At 41.7% G+C, this 14,965-nt stretch overlaps 1 protein-coding gene across 8 annotated transcripts in view; it reads left to right on the top strand.

Annotated features, from left to right (window-relative positions):
- The window catches only part of KIF5A (kinesin family member 5A), a 133,987-nt gene that overhangs the window by 114,982 nt on the left and 4,040 nt on the right, over window positions 1-14,965 (top strand). For 5 of the 8 annotated variants that reach the window (XM_075851983.1, XM_075851982.1, XM_075851979.1 and 2 more), the window contains 4 exons: window positions 4,289-4,505; window positions 4,802-4,952; window positions 10,392-10,474; window positions 14,240-14,329. In XM_075851983.1, the coding sequence (XP_075708098.1) occupies window positions 4,289-4,505; window positions 4,802-4,952; window positions 10,392-10,474; window positions 14,240-14,329 (541 nt within the window). The remainder of the gene's footprint in view (window positions 1-4,288; window positions 4,506-4,801; window positions 4,953-10,391; window positions 10,475-14,239; window positions 14,330-14,965) is intronic. The other 3 variants (XM_075851985.1, XM_075851986.1, XM_075851981.1) reach the window with 2 other exon arrangements.

The following is a 14,965-nucleotide window of genomic DNA, read 5'->3' as shown; positions in this document are numbered from 1 at the left end:
GCACGCACTTTCATTTTTATCGGGCATTGAACCCATGTACTGTGAGTTCATAGTACAACAGTCTTCCTATAGTCATGCAGCTTATGTATCTATGATATAGTAACTTGTATAAAGGTTATATGGTTGAAGCGGGCCATAGACATTTTTGAGCTCTATATGCAATGTTACGCTGGGACTGATCCTCCTTAAACTATCAATTCTACTATTCTGTCAATCCTAGTATTGAACCAGTTGAGAGATATGGATGTTACAGCCGCTGATGGTATTATTGGTCATTTATTGTTGTATCTTTCACTGTTTTAATATTGGTCATATTTCCAGGCAAGAGGTGATGGTCTTTTAGCTCTAACTGCTACTATCACATAGTTTTTCACCCACTGGCTGGCATCCTCTAAACTCACCAGCTTTTTTGAATTGTTCATCTGTAGCCACTGCCATGCCTGCATGCTATAAAAAGCGTAATAATCAATGCATGTGACATATACATACTGCATCAAAATTCACATCACCCAGAAACCCAAGTGGAAACAGTCAAACCAGTCTAGATATGTAGTCTTTATAACAATGGGTACCAATCGACACTAAAGTATTTCCAATCACGGAGCTGTAACTCTATCATATAAGACAATGGAAGCTGAAATAGGGATCTGTAGTAAAGATTTTCAGCCGCCATTGTCTTATATGCTAGAAACACGGCTCTATAATAGGATATTTGTATGTCGGTGAAATGCCAGTAAAGCAAACTTTCACAGATTTGCTGATCTTTATTAGGGATAGTACAGCGTGTTCTTGTTATAATTGTTATGTACTATTGTTTGCATTGTGCCATATAAGGGCATGCCCCCACGTGGCGGTTTTCCTCCGCAACTGTCCGCATCAATGCCGCACAGAATCTGCGTTGCAGATTCTGCGGCGGATCTGCCCAAAATGTGCAGTAAATTGATGCGGACTAGCTGCTGCGAACTGCGGTAAAAGTGCTTCCCTTCTCTCTATCAGTGCAGGACAGAGAGAAGGGACAGCACTTTCCCTAGTGAAAGTAAAATAATTTCATACTTACCGGCCATTGTCTTGGTGACGCGTCCCTCTTTCGGCATCCAGCCCGACCTCCCTGGATGACGCGGCAGTCCATGTGACCGCTGCAGCCTGTGATTGGCTGCAGCCGTCACTTAGACTGAAACGTCATCCTGGGAAGCCGGACTGGAGACAGAAGCAGGGAGTTCTCGGTAAGTATGAACTTCTATTTTTTTACAGGTTGCTGTATATTGGGATCGGTAGTCACTGTCCAGGGTGTCATGTTAAAAAAGCAAGACGCATCCGCAGCACACATAACATGTGCATGACAGCTGCGGACTTCATTGCGGAATTTAGAATCTCCATTGAAGTCAATGGAGAAATTCCGCCATGAGTCCGCAACCAGTCCGCCACTGCTCCGCAACAGACAGAGCATGCTGCGGACACCAAATTCCGCTCCGCAGCCTATGCTCCGCAGCGGAATTTTACGCATCGTCTAAACGAACACTTCTAAATTTAAGTGGAAGTCAATGGAGAAACGGCTCCGCTGCGGATTAACGCTGCGGAGTGTCCGCAGCGGAATTCAAGTGAAATTCTGCCACGTGTCAACCCAGCTTAAGGCTCTGTTCACACCTCCGTTAGTTCTATTCCATCAGGCTTAAAGAGGATCTGTCACCAGTTTAAAACTTCTCTACTACCTAATTAAATAAATGCTTTGATGCTGATAACTAGTTTGTTTTTTTTGTTTTGTTTTCTCTAAATGCCCAACTGGGCGTTTTTTGTTTTTCTCGTTTAACCAAGTGGGCGCTGTAAAGAAAAGTGTATGATTCTGACCAATCAGTATCATACACTTCTGTTCATTCATGCCCAGCTTTAGTCACAGCACAGAGTAAATGTGAAGCGTGGCTGTTTAACCCCTCAGAGGCATTGGAAAGAGGGGGTGGCCCCCTCTGACAGCTCATCGCTCCCCTACAATGAGATCGGGGGTAACGATGGTTGTCATGGCAGCCCAGGGGCCTAATGAAGGCCCACAGGACTGTCTTCACTCTGCTTCTGCTCAGCCCTGCCTGTGGCAGGGCATAACAGAAGCCTGTAGAAATGACAATATACTGCAATACATTAGTATTGCAGTGTATTGTACCAGCGCTCTAACGATCGGTGGTTCAAGTCCTCTGGAAGGACTAATGAAATGTGTAAAAAAAAAAAAGTGAAATAAAGTTTTTAGTAGTGAAAATAGTAGAAAAATTAAAAGTTAAAAAAAAACAACTCACATTTTTTCCTCTTAAGTAATGTAAAATGTAACAAAATTGGTATCGCTGCGTCCGTAAAAGTCTGAACTATTACAATATAGCATTATTTAATGCGCACGGTGAACGCCGTAAAAAATAAAACATTTAAAACCCCAAAATCGTTGTTTTTTGACTGATACAAAAATTACATGTACCAAAACATAATACCGATAAAACCTACAGCTCATCCTGCAAAAAATAAGCCCTCACACCTCTCAATAGATGAAAAAATAAAAAAGTTATGGCTCTCAGAATGTGGTGACACAAATCACTTTTTTTTTTTTACAAAAATATTTTTTCTTTAGAAGTAGTAAAATATAAAAAAAATCTATTTAAATTCGGTATCACCGTAAACGTATTGAGCCATGGAATAAAGTTAAAGAGACTCTGTCACCACATTATAAGTGGCCTATCTCCTATATAAGGAGATGGGCGCTGTAATGTAGGTGACAGTAATGCTTTTTATTTAAAAAAACGATCTATTTTCACAACGTTAGGAGCGATTTTGGTTTATGCTAATGAGTTGCTTAATGCCCAAGTGGGCGTATTTTTACTTTCGACCAAGTGGGCGTTGTACAGAGGAGTGTATGACGCTGACCAATCAGCATCATGCACTCCTCTCCATTCATTTAGACAGCAGAGTCGCGTTCTTACTAGAACATGATCTGCAGCCACATACACAGCGATTCTGCTTGATTAACGTTAATCCAATGTCCTGATAATGAATACACATGATCATCCAGCCTGGACGTCATGTGTATTCAGAATCCTGACACGTCTGAATCTTTTCTGTGAGATTTCCAGCACGGGAAACAAAATCTCGTTTATCTCCGTAATCTCGCGAGATTTCGTTTCCCGTGCTGGAAATCTCACAGAAAAGATTCAGACGTGTCAGGATACATGTGTATTCATTATCAGGACATTGGATTAACGTTAATCAAGCAGAATCGCTGTGTATGTGGCTGCAGATCATGTTCTAGTAAGAACGCGATTCTGCTGTCTAAATGAATGGAGAGGAGTGCATGATGCTGATTGGTCAGCGTCATACACTCCTCTGTACAACGCCCACTTGGTCGAAAGTAAAAATACGCCCACTTGGGCATTAAGCAACTCATTAGCATAAACCAAAATCGCTCCTAACGTTGTGAAAATAGATCGTTTTTTTAAATAAAAAGCACTGCTGTCACCTACATTACAGCGCCCATCTCCTTATGTAGGAGACAGGGCACTTATAATGTGGTGACAAAGCCTCTTTAAGTTGTCGTTTTTACCGCACGATGAAAGCTGTTAAAAGCACTCAAAAAAATATTGAGGAATGTCAGTTTTTTCCAATTTCAGCCCGCAAATAATTTTTTTTCAGTTTCCCAGTACATTAGATGGTACTTTAAATGCAACCAATATAAACTTCAACTCCTCCCCCAAAAAATAAGCCCTCATACCGCTCTATTGACAGAAAAATAAAAGAGTTATGGCTCTTGGAAGGCGGCGAGTGAAAAACGAAAATAAAAAATCAAAAAATGGCTTCGTCCTGAAGGGGTTAATAAACTCAAGTCTATGAGGGATTCGTGAAAACGGGTCCCGCATGAGTGCGAATCGGCTGTGGTAAACACGTTCTTCTGAATAAAGCTTTACTGTGAAGTATAGCGCCTCTATGGTTCTTTTTATCTCTCTCTCTCTCTCTCTATATATGTTTTGTTGTCTCATTATTTACCTTTTCAGATCTTTCCACTCTTTCCATGTACATATTTCCATACCTTACATAGGTATTATACCTGTATATGTAAGATGTTATTTTGTTAAGTGTATATCTTTGCAGGTATATCCCACACAACCTATACTGCTGAAGATTATACAAAAATGTACAAAATATATGACCAAAACCATATTTGATACTGTAGATTGGGCTTAGAAAATTCAAGATGAATATCAAAATCCAATATATTATTTATTATTCTGAAATGTCTCTCACATTCTGCGGTGCCTTTCAGCTGGTTCGTGACAATGCAGATCTTCGTTGTGAGCTTCCTAAACTGGAAAAACGTCTTCGGGCTACGGCTGAGAGAGTTAAGGCCCTGGAGGGTGCACTGAAAGAGGCCAAAGAGGGAGCTATGAAGGACAAGAGACGGTATCAACAAGAGGTGGACCGCATTAAAGAGGCTGTACGCTACAAGAACACAGTGAAGCGCACACACACTGCACAGATTGGTAAGAGGGGCACGTAGTCAATTCTGTTGTTCTTGCCTTATGTACCTGTTTGTCGCAATGTTCTTTTATGGTTAGTACTGTTAACATTTACAATGGCCTCATTTATAATGTGCTCAGTCATCTAATACAACAGTTTCTACACCTATATGTACAGTAGTTACAATGTAATATGGCTTCCTGCGTTCAACACAGACATATATATATATATATATATATATATATATATATATACACTGTACATACACGCACACAGTATATATATCACTTTTACTAATTGTGGTTTTTTTTTCTTGCAGCTAAGCCAATCAGACCTGGTCACTACCCTGCCTCCTCCCCCACCAATCTCTATGGAGTCCGTAATTCTGATTCAATTAGCTACACTAACAACATCTTTCAGCAATACCAAAATATGTATATGCATTCATCCAGTCCCACCAATGACACATTGTAAGTATTAGAAATATTGAATATACATTGAAACTTTGCTTATAGCTGTTTCTCAGTATTCATAGCTCTCCATATACAACAGCAACAACTGTTAAAGCTCGTTATAGACGGAAAAGTTATTCTTCAAACGATTGTTCTGTTGTAGGAATATTTAGGGCACGTGCTGTGGAATTCCGCTGAGGACAGTCCGCACTGGAAATCCGCTGCGGACAGTCTGTCCATTGGTTTGCACACCTTTTTAGTTATCTTCGTGCAGACGTTGCGGACAACTCCGCTGCGGACCATAGGCTGCGGTGCAGAATTTGGTGTCCGCAGCATACACTGGCTGTTGCGGACTTGATGCGTACTTGTGGCGTAATTTCTCCATTGACTTCAATGGAGTTGCTAAATTACGCAATGAAATCTGCAGATGTTATGTGTGTTGCGTTGCGGATTGCTTTCGCGAACAGGATATTTCATCATTCTGGCTGGACCTATGTGTTTCGAGGTCTATAGCCAGTCTGAGATCGAATGTTTTAAAAGAGAGCAGGAAGTACTCTTCACCTGAATCCGCAATCATTAATCCGCAGCATTTTACTTCACATTTTAGGCAAAGGCGCAACGGAATCTGCAACGCAGATTATGTGCGGCATTGATGTGGACAGTGTCTGCAGAATTCCGCCACGTCTGAACATGCCCTTATTATATCTATGGTGCTAAAAACTATTGGTTCTGACACATCGGTTTGAACACTTACCATTCATGCTTTGATTAAATTTTGAAAAGGGAATCCACCCAAAATTTATTTTTTTACTTACTACAGAGACACATGACATGAAGTCTGTAAACGTGTCCCTCCAAGCAAGCCTACACATTATCTAAAACCATTTTGCACCACTCAGACATTTTCATCAATGGAAATCTCTGATACAGTATTCTCTACTATTGATTTGAATGGGCCAGGATGAGAATATTGTGGCAGAGATTTCCTGTAACAGAAATCTCTGAGGGTTCCGGAATAAGTTTGGGGGCTCTAAGCGTGCTCATACACATTAGATGAGCCTCGGCTGAACCACCCAATTTCGGTTTGACTGTCCAACCATTTAACGTGTATGGGAAGGTCCCGATTCTCCCAGACGGCAGATGTCGAGGGAAAAAAGGATCAGGCATGTCGGATTTCAAATGCCCGATCCTTTTTTCTCACTGGAGATAAGATGCTGCGAAAGGTGTCTGGCAGCGGCTTATTCCCCCTTCACATTGAGTACACATGCACGCTCAGCCGAGCGTTCATGTGTATTGGGGGATTGAGAGGAATAGCAGTCGGCCAAATGAGTGTTCGGCCAACAGCTATCTAAGGTATATGGCGACCTTAAGAAGTGCTGCAGCCCATTTGTTATGGAAATTGGTGGTGGTAGTCCAAGCTCATGGACTTCATTGACTGATACTTATGTATGGCATGTCAGAAGATTAATTTTGGGTGGATTTCTACTTTAAAATTTGTGGTAAACACTATGATCTTATGTGGGCAAGGCAATCATAGGATATTTTCCATGATATAAACATTTTTCCGTTTGGTAAATTGCTATTGGCACATGCCTCCTTCTGCAAAAAAAGTAGAACAGGATTACACGGTGTCCTCCAGAGCAGGAGCCGTTCTTTACAGCAACTTTTTCTTTGCATTAACCTTAAGAGAAGGGGTTCATGTTCAGGAAAGTTTCAGAAATACTGACTGAGCAATTGCCTGATCATGAACAATGTAAGAACAGACAGATGACAGATGTTTTAGATCCAAAATGTTTCCAAAATGTTATTTTCTTACGTACACAGCGCGATTCTTCACACACTTGGCAGATTAAGCTGGAGATTTGGGGCATATATAGAAGGCTTAAAATGTCCACACACATAACTGCATCATCCTTAACCCCTTAGTGACCAGCCCATTTTAGGCCCTAATGACCAAGCTATTTTATTCGTTTTTCTATAGTCGCATTCAAAGAGCTATAACGTTTTTATTTTTTCGTCTACATGGCTGTATGAGGACTTGTTTTTTGCGGGATTAGTTGTGCTTTTTAATGGCACCATTTTTGGGTACATATAATTTTTATATTAACTTTTATTAACCTTTTAGGGGGAGATTATAAAAAAAACTGAAATTTCGCCATTGTTCTATGCGTTTTTAAATTGACGCCGTTCACTATGCGGCGTAAATAACATGTTACCTTTATTCTATGGGTCGGTACGATTACGGCGATACCACATATGTAGAGGTTTTTTTATGTTTTACGACTTTTGCACAATAAAAACACTTTTGAACTAAAATTATTTGCTTTTGCATCGTTGCTTTCCAAGAGCCGTAATTTTTTTATTTTTCCTTCAATGTAGTGATTTTTTGGGCTTGTTTTCTGCGGGACAAGACGTCGTTTTGAATGGTACTGTTTTGGGGTGCATGGGACTTATTGATTCATTTTTATTATGACTTTTTTGGGGGGCAATGGAAAAAAATTGCAATTTCGCCATGGTTTTTTGCGTTTTTTTTTTACGGTGTTCACTTTGCGGTTTAAATTACATATTAACTTTATTAATGGAGTCATTACGGTCGCGGCGATACCACATATGTGTACTTTTTTTTTTTTTTACACTTTTACTAAATAAAACCACTTTTTATGGAAAAAAATGGTTTTATTTATTTTTTTTACTGTACTTTTTATTAATAATCTTTATTTCACTTTGATTACTGATTTTATTAGTCCCACTAGGGGACTTTACTGTGCGATGTTCCGATCGCTGCTATAATGCTCTGGTATACTTCATATACCAGAGCATTATTGCCTGTCAGTGTAACGCCTCCGGCGCGTCCTAACAGGAATATGTCCAGGGCAGACCTGGGGGCTTTTATCAAGCCCCCGGCTGCCATGACACCCCATCGGAGACCCGCGATTTCATTCGCGGGCCGCCGATGGGTGACAGAGGGAGCTCACTCCCTCTGTAAACAAAGTTAAATGCCGCGGTCGCTATTGACGGCGGCATTTAACGGGTTAAACGGCCGCGATCGAAGTAAACTTCGATCGCGGGCGTTGGAGCAGGAGCTCAGCTGTCATCAGACAGCAGAGCCCCGGCTCCTGCCTGCACGGGAGACCCGTGCAGCACTTAGACTAGGCTGACGTGAAAAGGCGTCAGCCTAGCCTAAAGCCCATTAGTGACCGACGTAAAAAGGCGTATTAGTGGTCACTAAGGGGTTAAATAGGTACGATTCGACTATTTACATTCACCGCTTACGATGGTCCCAGTGTTAAAATACTCAATAGTTGAAAATGCAAACGCGAATCTCCATGTATGCTAAAAATGTCGATCAGCGGTTTTCTAAAAAGTGGGTGGAGCTTATTGGAAGGCTCAGTGCCGCTGTGCCTGATGCATTTACTATAATTTATGCCAGAAACTGCCATAAATTGTAGCGGATATCTACACCAGTTTTCCAGGCTGGCGTAGATATCATTCAGTGACGCACAGACACCCGAAGAGGCAAATTTAATAAGAGATGTGCACCTCTTAATACAACTTTCGCCTCTTACTCCAGCTTGTTTCTGGCGTATGAAACACCAGTGCTAATAAATTCCTACCATAGTTCTTTCATCTCCAAATGTTGGCCATTTACTGGCTGCATTCTCTCATCCAGGCTTACTGATAGTCTGTCAACAAAATGATCTGTCATGTTGGATCAGTCGTAATTTGAACCGTTCAGGTCTATATAAGAGAGCACTTACAGGGGGGTTTTACTTTTAAACCTGAAGACCTTTGTCTGTAAATGGCTGCATATGTCTGTGTTTTTGGCCAAAAGTACTATCAGACAGACATCTCATAACTATGTACTCTATGATGTTTAAAAGATTAGACAAGTATTTCAGTCTTGCAGTATTATTGCAGTATTTACGGTCAGACTTTTCTTTACTGATTGTTCTTCTGAGCGCACTTCTGATTTAGAGGACGCAAGCTCTGATATATCAGGGACTGTATAATCTGTGGGCCCTTTTACACCAGCCAATTATCGGGCAAACGCTCATTCAGCGGCTGATTGTATCGTGTTAGATGCCCAAAATATTATTGTTGCCGGCAGCACATCTCCCTGTGTAAACAGGAAGATGTGCTGCCGACGTGATAGAAATGTACGAGCGATCATTACTCCGATCGCTCGTCCTAATACTAGCTCCTGGTGAAAGGAGCAATCGAGCGCCGATGAACAAGCCATCTCGCTGATCGGTGCTCATTGTACCAGTCAAAATAGGTCGGTATAAAAAGGACCTTAACTTGGGCCTACATCCTTTTAGATCTTTTTTTTTTCCACGTTATTTATTTTTATGCGCAAAACACCTCTATATAGACCTTCTTTTAGTAGTGGTCACTTATTTGCATATAAATGAGCACTATAAATGATAGGGGATGAAAAATCTGGAAACACTGCAATCTTGTGGATGAGTTATCTTTCAGGGTCCGTTCAGATATATAATTTTTGTCCAGCAATTTCTTTTTTGTTGGACATGTTGCACCGGTCCAGAGTCCATAGCAGGACAAAGAAACGTTGCATGCGTCTCGGGGAGATATCCAGAATCACAACTAATGCCCTGGAAACAAAACTAACCCCATAGTAAAATCTGGAATCTGTTTTATCATCAGTTTCCCTCAGTTTTTTTGGTACTATGCTGAAGGGAAAAGAGACTGGAGGGCCGGAAATATGTGAACAGGTCCTTAGCAAACAGAATATGGTTAACGGGGTATTCCCATCCTGTGGATATGCCATAAATGTCCGATAGATACGAGTCCCACCTTTGTGAGCTGCACCTATCTCTGGAATGGTGCTCGCTCACCCCCCGTCCTATCGTACGTCGCTGGGCTTCAGCCACTAAGTCACGAAGTGACCAGGTCTTTCCAGAAATAGAGCGTTTAGTTTTGCTGTTTCCGGAACGCTCGTAGAAGTAAATTAAAGTTCTGTAAACAGTGTATCACTGTTTTCAGAACTCAGGAGCTTCGGAAACAGCGTAGCTCGCTTTGCTATGCTGTTTCCATAACTCCCACCAACGTCTATGGGAGTTTGAGAAACAGTGTAGCCAAGTTCACTCGACTGTTTCCGGAAAACCCGGCTACTGAGTTACGAGAACCCAGCGACAGAGGGCAGCTCAGGGGTAGGGGGCCCCATTCTAGAGATAGGACCCGCACCTATCGGATATTTATGGCATATCCTGTGAATATGCCATAAATGTCTGAGATGGGAATATTCCTTTTAGTAAGGTTTTTCAGGCAGAATTCCTTTTATTGCTAAATTAAAATTGTCTATTAAAGGGTTCAAGATTCCTTGTACTCTGATAATTTTTATTTTGTAATATTAAGCAGCATGTTAAATAGAATACATATTCTATAAAACAACATATTGTATTAACACAGGCCTGTTTTTTGTATTTTTTTTACTAGTTTCTCCAATCCATGTTCCACTTCAAGGAGCAGTTCTTCCACTAGCAGCTTACTTCCCTACCAGAAGATGAATGTGGACAATGGTAAGCCAGCTAAATACAGAAACGATATGAATGTGTGTTATTGCAGTTATACCAGGAGTGCTCATCTGCTGATCTCTATTGCTGCACAGGTCCTTGACTGCCTGCAACAATATCTGATTTAGCAACATATTGTATTGACTCCGTTTGTGCTTATTTAAAGAGGCTCTGTCACCAGATTTTGCAACCCCTATCTGCTATTGCAGCAGATAGGCGCTGCAATGTAGATTACAGTAACGTTTTTATTTTTAAAAAACGAGCATTTTTGGCCAAGTTATGACCATTTTCGTATTTATGCAAATGAGGCTTGCAAAAGTACAACTGGGCGTGTTGAAAAGTAAAAGTACAACTGGGCGTGTATTATGTGCGTACATCGGGGCGTGTTTACTACTTTTACTAGCTGGGCTTTCTGATGAGAAGTATCATCCACTTCTCTTCACAACGCCCAGCTTCTGGCAGTGCAGATCTGTGACGTCACTCACAGGTCCTGCATCGTGTCGGCACCAGAGGCTACAGTTGATTCTGCAGCAGCATCAGCGTTTGCAGGTAAGTAGCTACATCGACTTACCTGCAAACGCCGATGCTGCTGCAGAATCATCTGTAGCCTCTGGTGCCGACACGATGCAGGACCTGTGAGTGACGTCACAGATCTGCACTGCCAGAAGCTGGGCGTTGTGAAGAGAAGTGGATGATACTTCTATACACAACGCCCAGCTAGTAATAGTAGTAAACACGCCCCGATGTACGCACATAATACACGCCCAGTTGTACTTTTACTTTTCAACACGCCCAGTTGTACTTTTGCAAGCCTCATTTGCATAAATACGAAAATGGTCATAACTTGGCCAAAAATGCTCGTTTTTTAAAAATAAAAACATTACTGTAATCTACATTGCAGCGCCTATCTGCTGCAATAGCAGATAGGGGTTGCACAATGTGGTGACAGAGCCTCTTTAATGTTATACTGGCTTCAGGGGAAGAATAAAAATAGAATTGAGCGTTATTTCTAAATTTGGCATGGACTTTGACCCCTGGTGAGACCCAGTCATCATGGTCTTGCTGGTGAGGCCTCTTCAGAAAAAGCTTGTATTGTATCTTTCTACATGATATACACTGCTTAAAATATGTAAGGGAACACTTAAACATCACAGTATAAGCCCAAGTCAATTAAACTTCAGGGATATCCATCTCTTCAGTTAGGGTATATTCACACGTTGCGATTTTGCAGCATTTTTTATTTATTTTTTGCTGCGCGGCTGAAAACGGCACTGTAAAAATGCATGTGTTCGTCAGGGAGGTTTTTGGTCGCACAGCAAAAAAAACAAAATGCGGCAAAACCAAACTGTGTGAATACACTCTGTGGCCAGGGCTACACCTAGACCTTTTTTAGTGCTACTAATTCATTTTTACTGTTAAGCAACAGCTGCTCTCCAAATAAATACATTGAGGTGCATGCAATCTTGTGGACTGCATCTGTCTTAAAGGGTAACTAAACGTTCAACAAACTTCTGACATGTCATAGTGACATGTCAGAAGTTTTTATTGGTGGGGGTCCGAGCATTGAGACCCACACCAATTGCTAAAACAAAGCGGCAGAAGTGCTCATGTGAGCGCTGAGCCGCTTTTTTTGTGTTTGGCTTTTTCCGGAAATCAATGTAGCGGTGTAAAGTCTATGAGCCCGTACTCCGCTACATCAGCTTTCCGGAAAAAGCCAAACAGAAACTAAGCGGCTGAGCGCTCACATGAGCTCTTCTGCCGCTTCGTTTTAGCAATTGGTGGGGGTCTCAGATCTCGGGCCCCCTACCAATCAAAACTTCTGACATGTCACTATGACATGTCAGAAGTTTGTTGAACGTTTAGTTACCCTTTAGCTCTAGAGTTAAAATCAATTAGCCGCAATACAAAAAGTCTCAGTGTATCGCTGGCCTGAGGATTGTAAATCAATTTCACCTTTTTTGTGTGCAAATAAAATTGACAACACGTGCACGGGAGGGGCATCAACAAGGCAACCCCCAAAAGGGAATGGTTTTGCAGGTTGTGGCCACACACAATTCCTCTTTCCTTATGCTTCCTGACTCATTCTTTATGTCCTTGTCACTACTGGTGGCATGAGGCGGTACCTGCAGGACATTCAGGTTGCACTGGTAGTCCAGCTTCTCCAGGATTGCACATCCATACATGACATTGCAAGAAGCTTTGCTGTGTCTCCTATCCCAGTCTGAGGAGCAGATACCAGGACAAGGGCCGTTACACGGGAGAGCCGGACAAGTCTGTAGAAGAGCATCAACCCATCAGCAGAACCTGTATCTGCTCCTTTGTGTAAGGAGGAACAGAGGGAGCACTTCCAGGGCCCTACAAAATTACCTCCAGTGGGCTACTGGTATGCATGTGTCTAACCAAACTATCAGACTCTATGAGGGTGGAACGAGGGCCTAACATCCTGTAGTTGGACCTGTGCTCACAGCCCAGAAAAGTGCAGCACAATTAGCATTCGCCAGAGAACACCAGAATTGCCAGGTTTGCTATTGGCGTGCCGTTCTTTTCACAGATGAGAGCAGGTTAACACTGAGCACATGTGATAGACATGAACGAGTCTGGAGATGCCGTGGTGAACGCTATGCTGCCTGCAACATCATCCAGCATGACCGGTTTGGCGGTGTGTCAGTCGTGGTTTGGGAAGGCAAATCCATGGAGGGTCGCACAAACCTCAACGTGATAGCCAACTGTACCCTGACTGCTGTTAGACACGGGGATAAAATCCTCAGAGCCATTGTTTGACCATACTCTGCTGCAGTGGGCCCTGGGTTCCTCCTGGTGCAGGACAATACCCGGCTTGATGTGACCTGAGTGTGTAAGCAGTTCATGGATGACGAATGCGTTCATGCCATTGATGCCCTCATGTTCCCTAGACCTGAATCCAATTGAGAGCCTCTGGGACATTATGAAAGTGCATCCGATGCCGCCAAGTAGCGCCACAGACTGTCCAAAAGCTCATTGATGTACTGATCCCGCCATCTCATCAGGAGCATGCCCAGTCGGTGTCGGGAGTGCATACAGGCACGTGGGGGCCATACACACTACTGAGTCACATAATGAGTTGTCGTGATGAGATTCACACAAATTGGATCCGCCTGTGATTTCAATTTTTTGCTTTGATTTTCAGGGTGATTTGGTTGATAATTTTGGTTTACATTTCATTTTATTCTAAACAAATTACACAATTTATATCAGTAAAGATTTTCATCTTGAATCTTTTGTTAATCGAGATCCAATGTGTGACTTAAGTGTTCCCTTAATTTTTTTGAGCAGTATATTTTGTAGGCTCAGGGTTTGTAATCTCCTTTGTACAGTAAAATTCCAAATATCCGGCACAATTTGATCTGAAAATCATATTAAAGTATAATATCATATAAAATATCACATAAAAATAGTGTCATGCCGGATTAACATAAAAATTACAGATTCATTAGGCAAGTTCTGGACAGCATAAGGCTGGCACTGAGAGGCATCATACTTTTCATTTCATTATTGCTCAGGGGTTAAGTAGCAAAGTATATATGGCAGTGTAGGCCTTTATTACATCTTTTGGCCTACATTATATCTAGTGGCCAGATAACCTGCACAGACACCATAACACTGGCGCCAACATGTGTACATCAGCACTTATGACTGGGTATTGATATATGTGAAGGCCAATAGATGTATATCCCTTGCTGCTTTCCCCCTGAGCCGCAAAGAAATTGCTAAAGGTATGATGCCCCTTATCAGCAGCTGCACGACAAGGACCCACTCATCCCGCCTCCCAGGAGCCACTAACCCCACGCCCTCCTAGGACCCACAACCCCCACGCCAATGCCGGCAAGTATATATATTTGTGTATATGTGTTTGTAAGTATGTATGTTCAAGATTTCCGATAATCCAGAACACCGACAACACCAGGGGTGCTGGATAATCAGAATTTTACTGTATTGGGCATTAGATTTTTCTATTTGTTTTATTTATATATTTTTTTTACCTAACTCTCAGTGTCTTGTCCTGTATCATTCTGTATGTATAAACATTTGTCAAACAATGTTGAACTATTTCAAACATAACTCACTATGTTGTAGGATATCATTAATACAGCAATGTTCATGTGTTACCCTGTATATGTCTGTACGGTGGTGTATAATATCTCTGTATGTATGGGGTAATGATAACCTTGATTCTTTGGGTTCGGTTTATAAAAATGTGTTCAATAAGCATAAGCGTTGCCCATAGGAAATCCCTCCGGTTTTCTACGTTTCCACCACTGTTCTTTAGCAAAACATGTACAGTGTAAGGATTACTAGAGGCCTACAAGCTCATACTTCAATGTGATCACAGAACCATTTCTAATAATATCCAATATCCACGCCAGACGACATGCTAGATATACTATTATTGCTGCTACAACAGTAGGGAGGGATATCTTACTGCCCAGCCGTAGAATTATTACTAGCAGGCATGTAAAA

Source organism: Rhinoderma darwinii, chromosome 2 (genome assembly GCF_050947455.1).
Source record: "Rhinoderma darwinii isolate aRhiDar2 chromosome 2, aRhiDar2.hap1, whole genome shotgun sequence".
NCBI lineage: Eukaryota > Metazoa > Chordata > Amphibia > Anura > Rhinodermatidae > Rhinoderma > Rhinoderma darwinii.
This window is presented reverse-complemented; position numbering and strand designations above follow the sequence as displayed.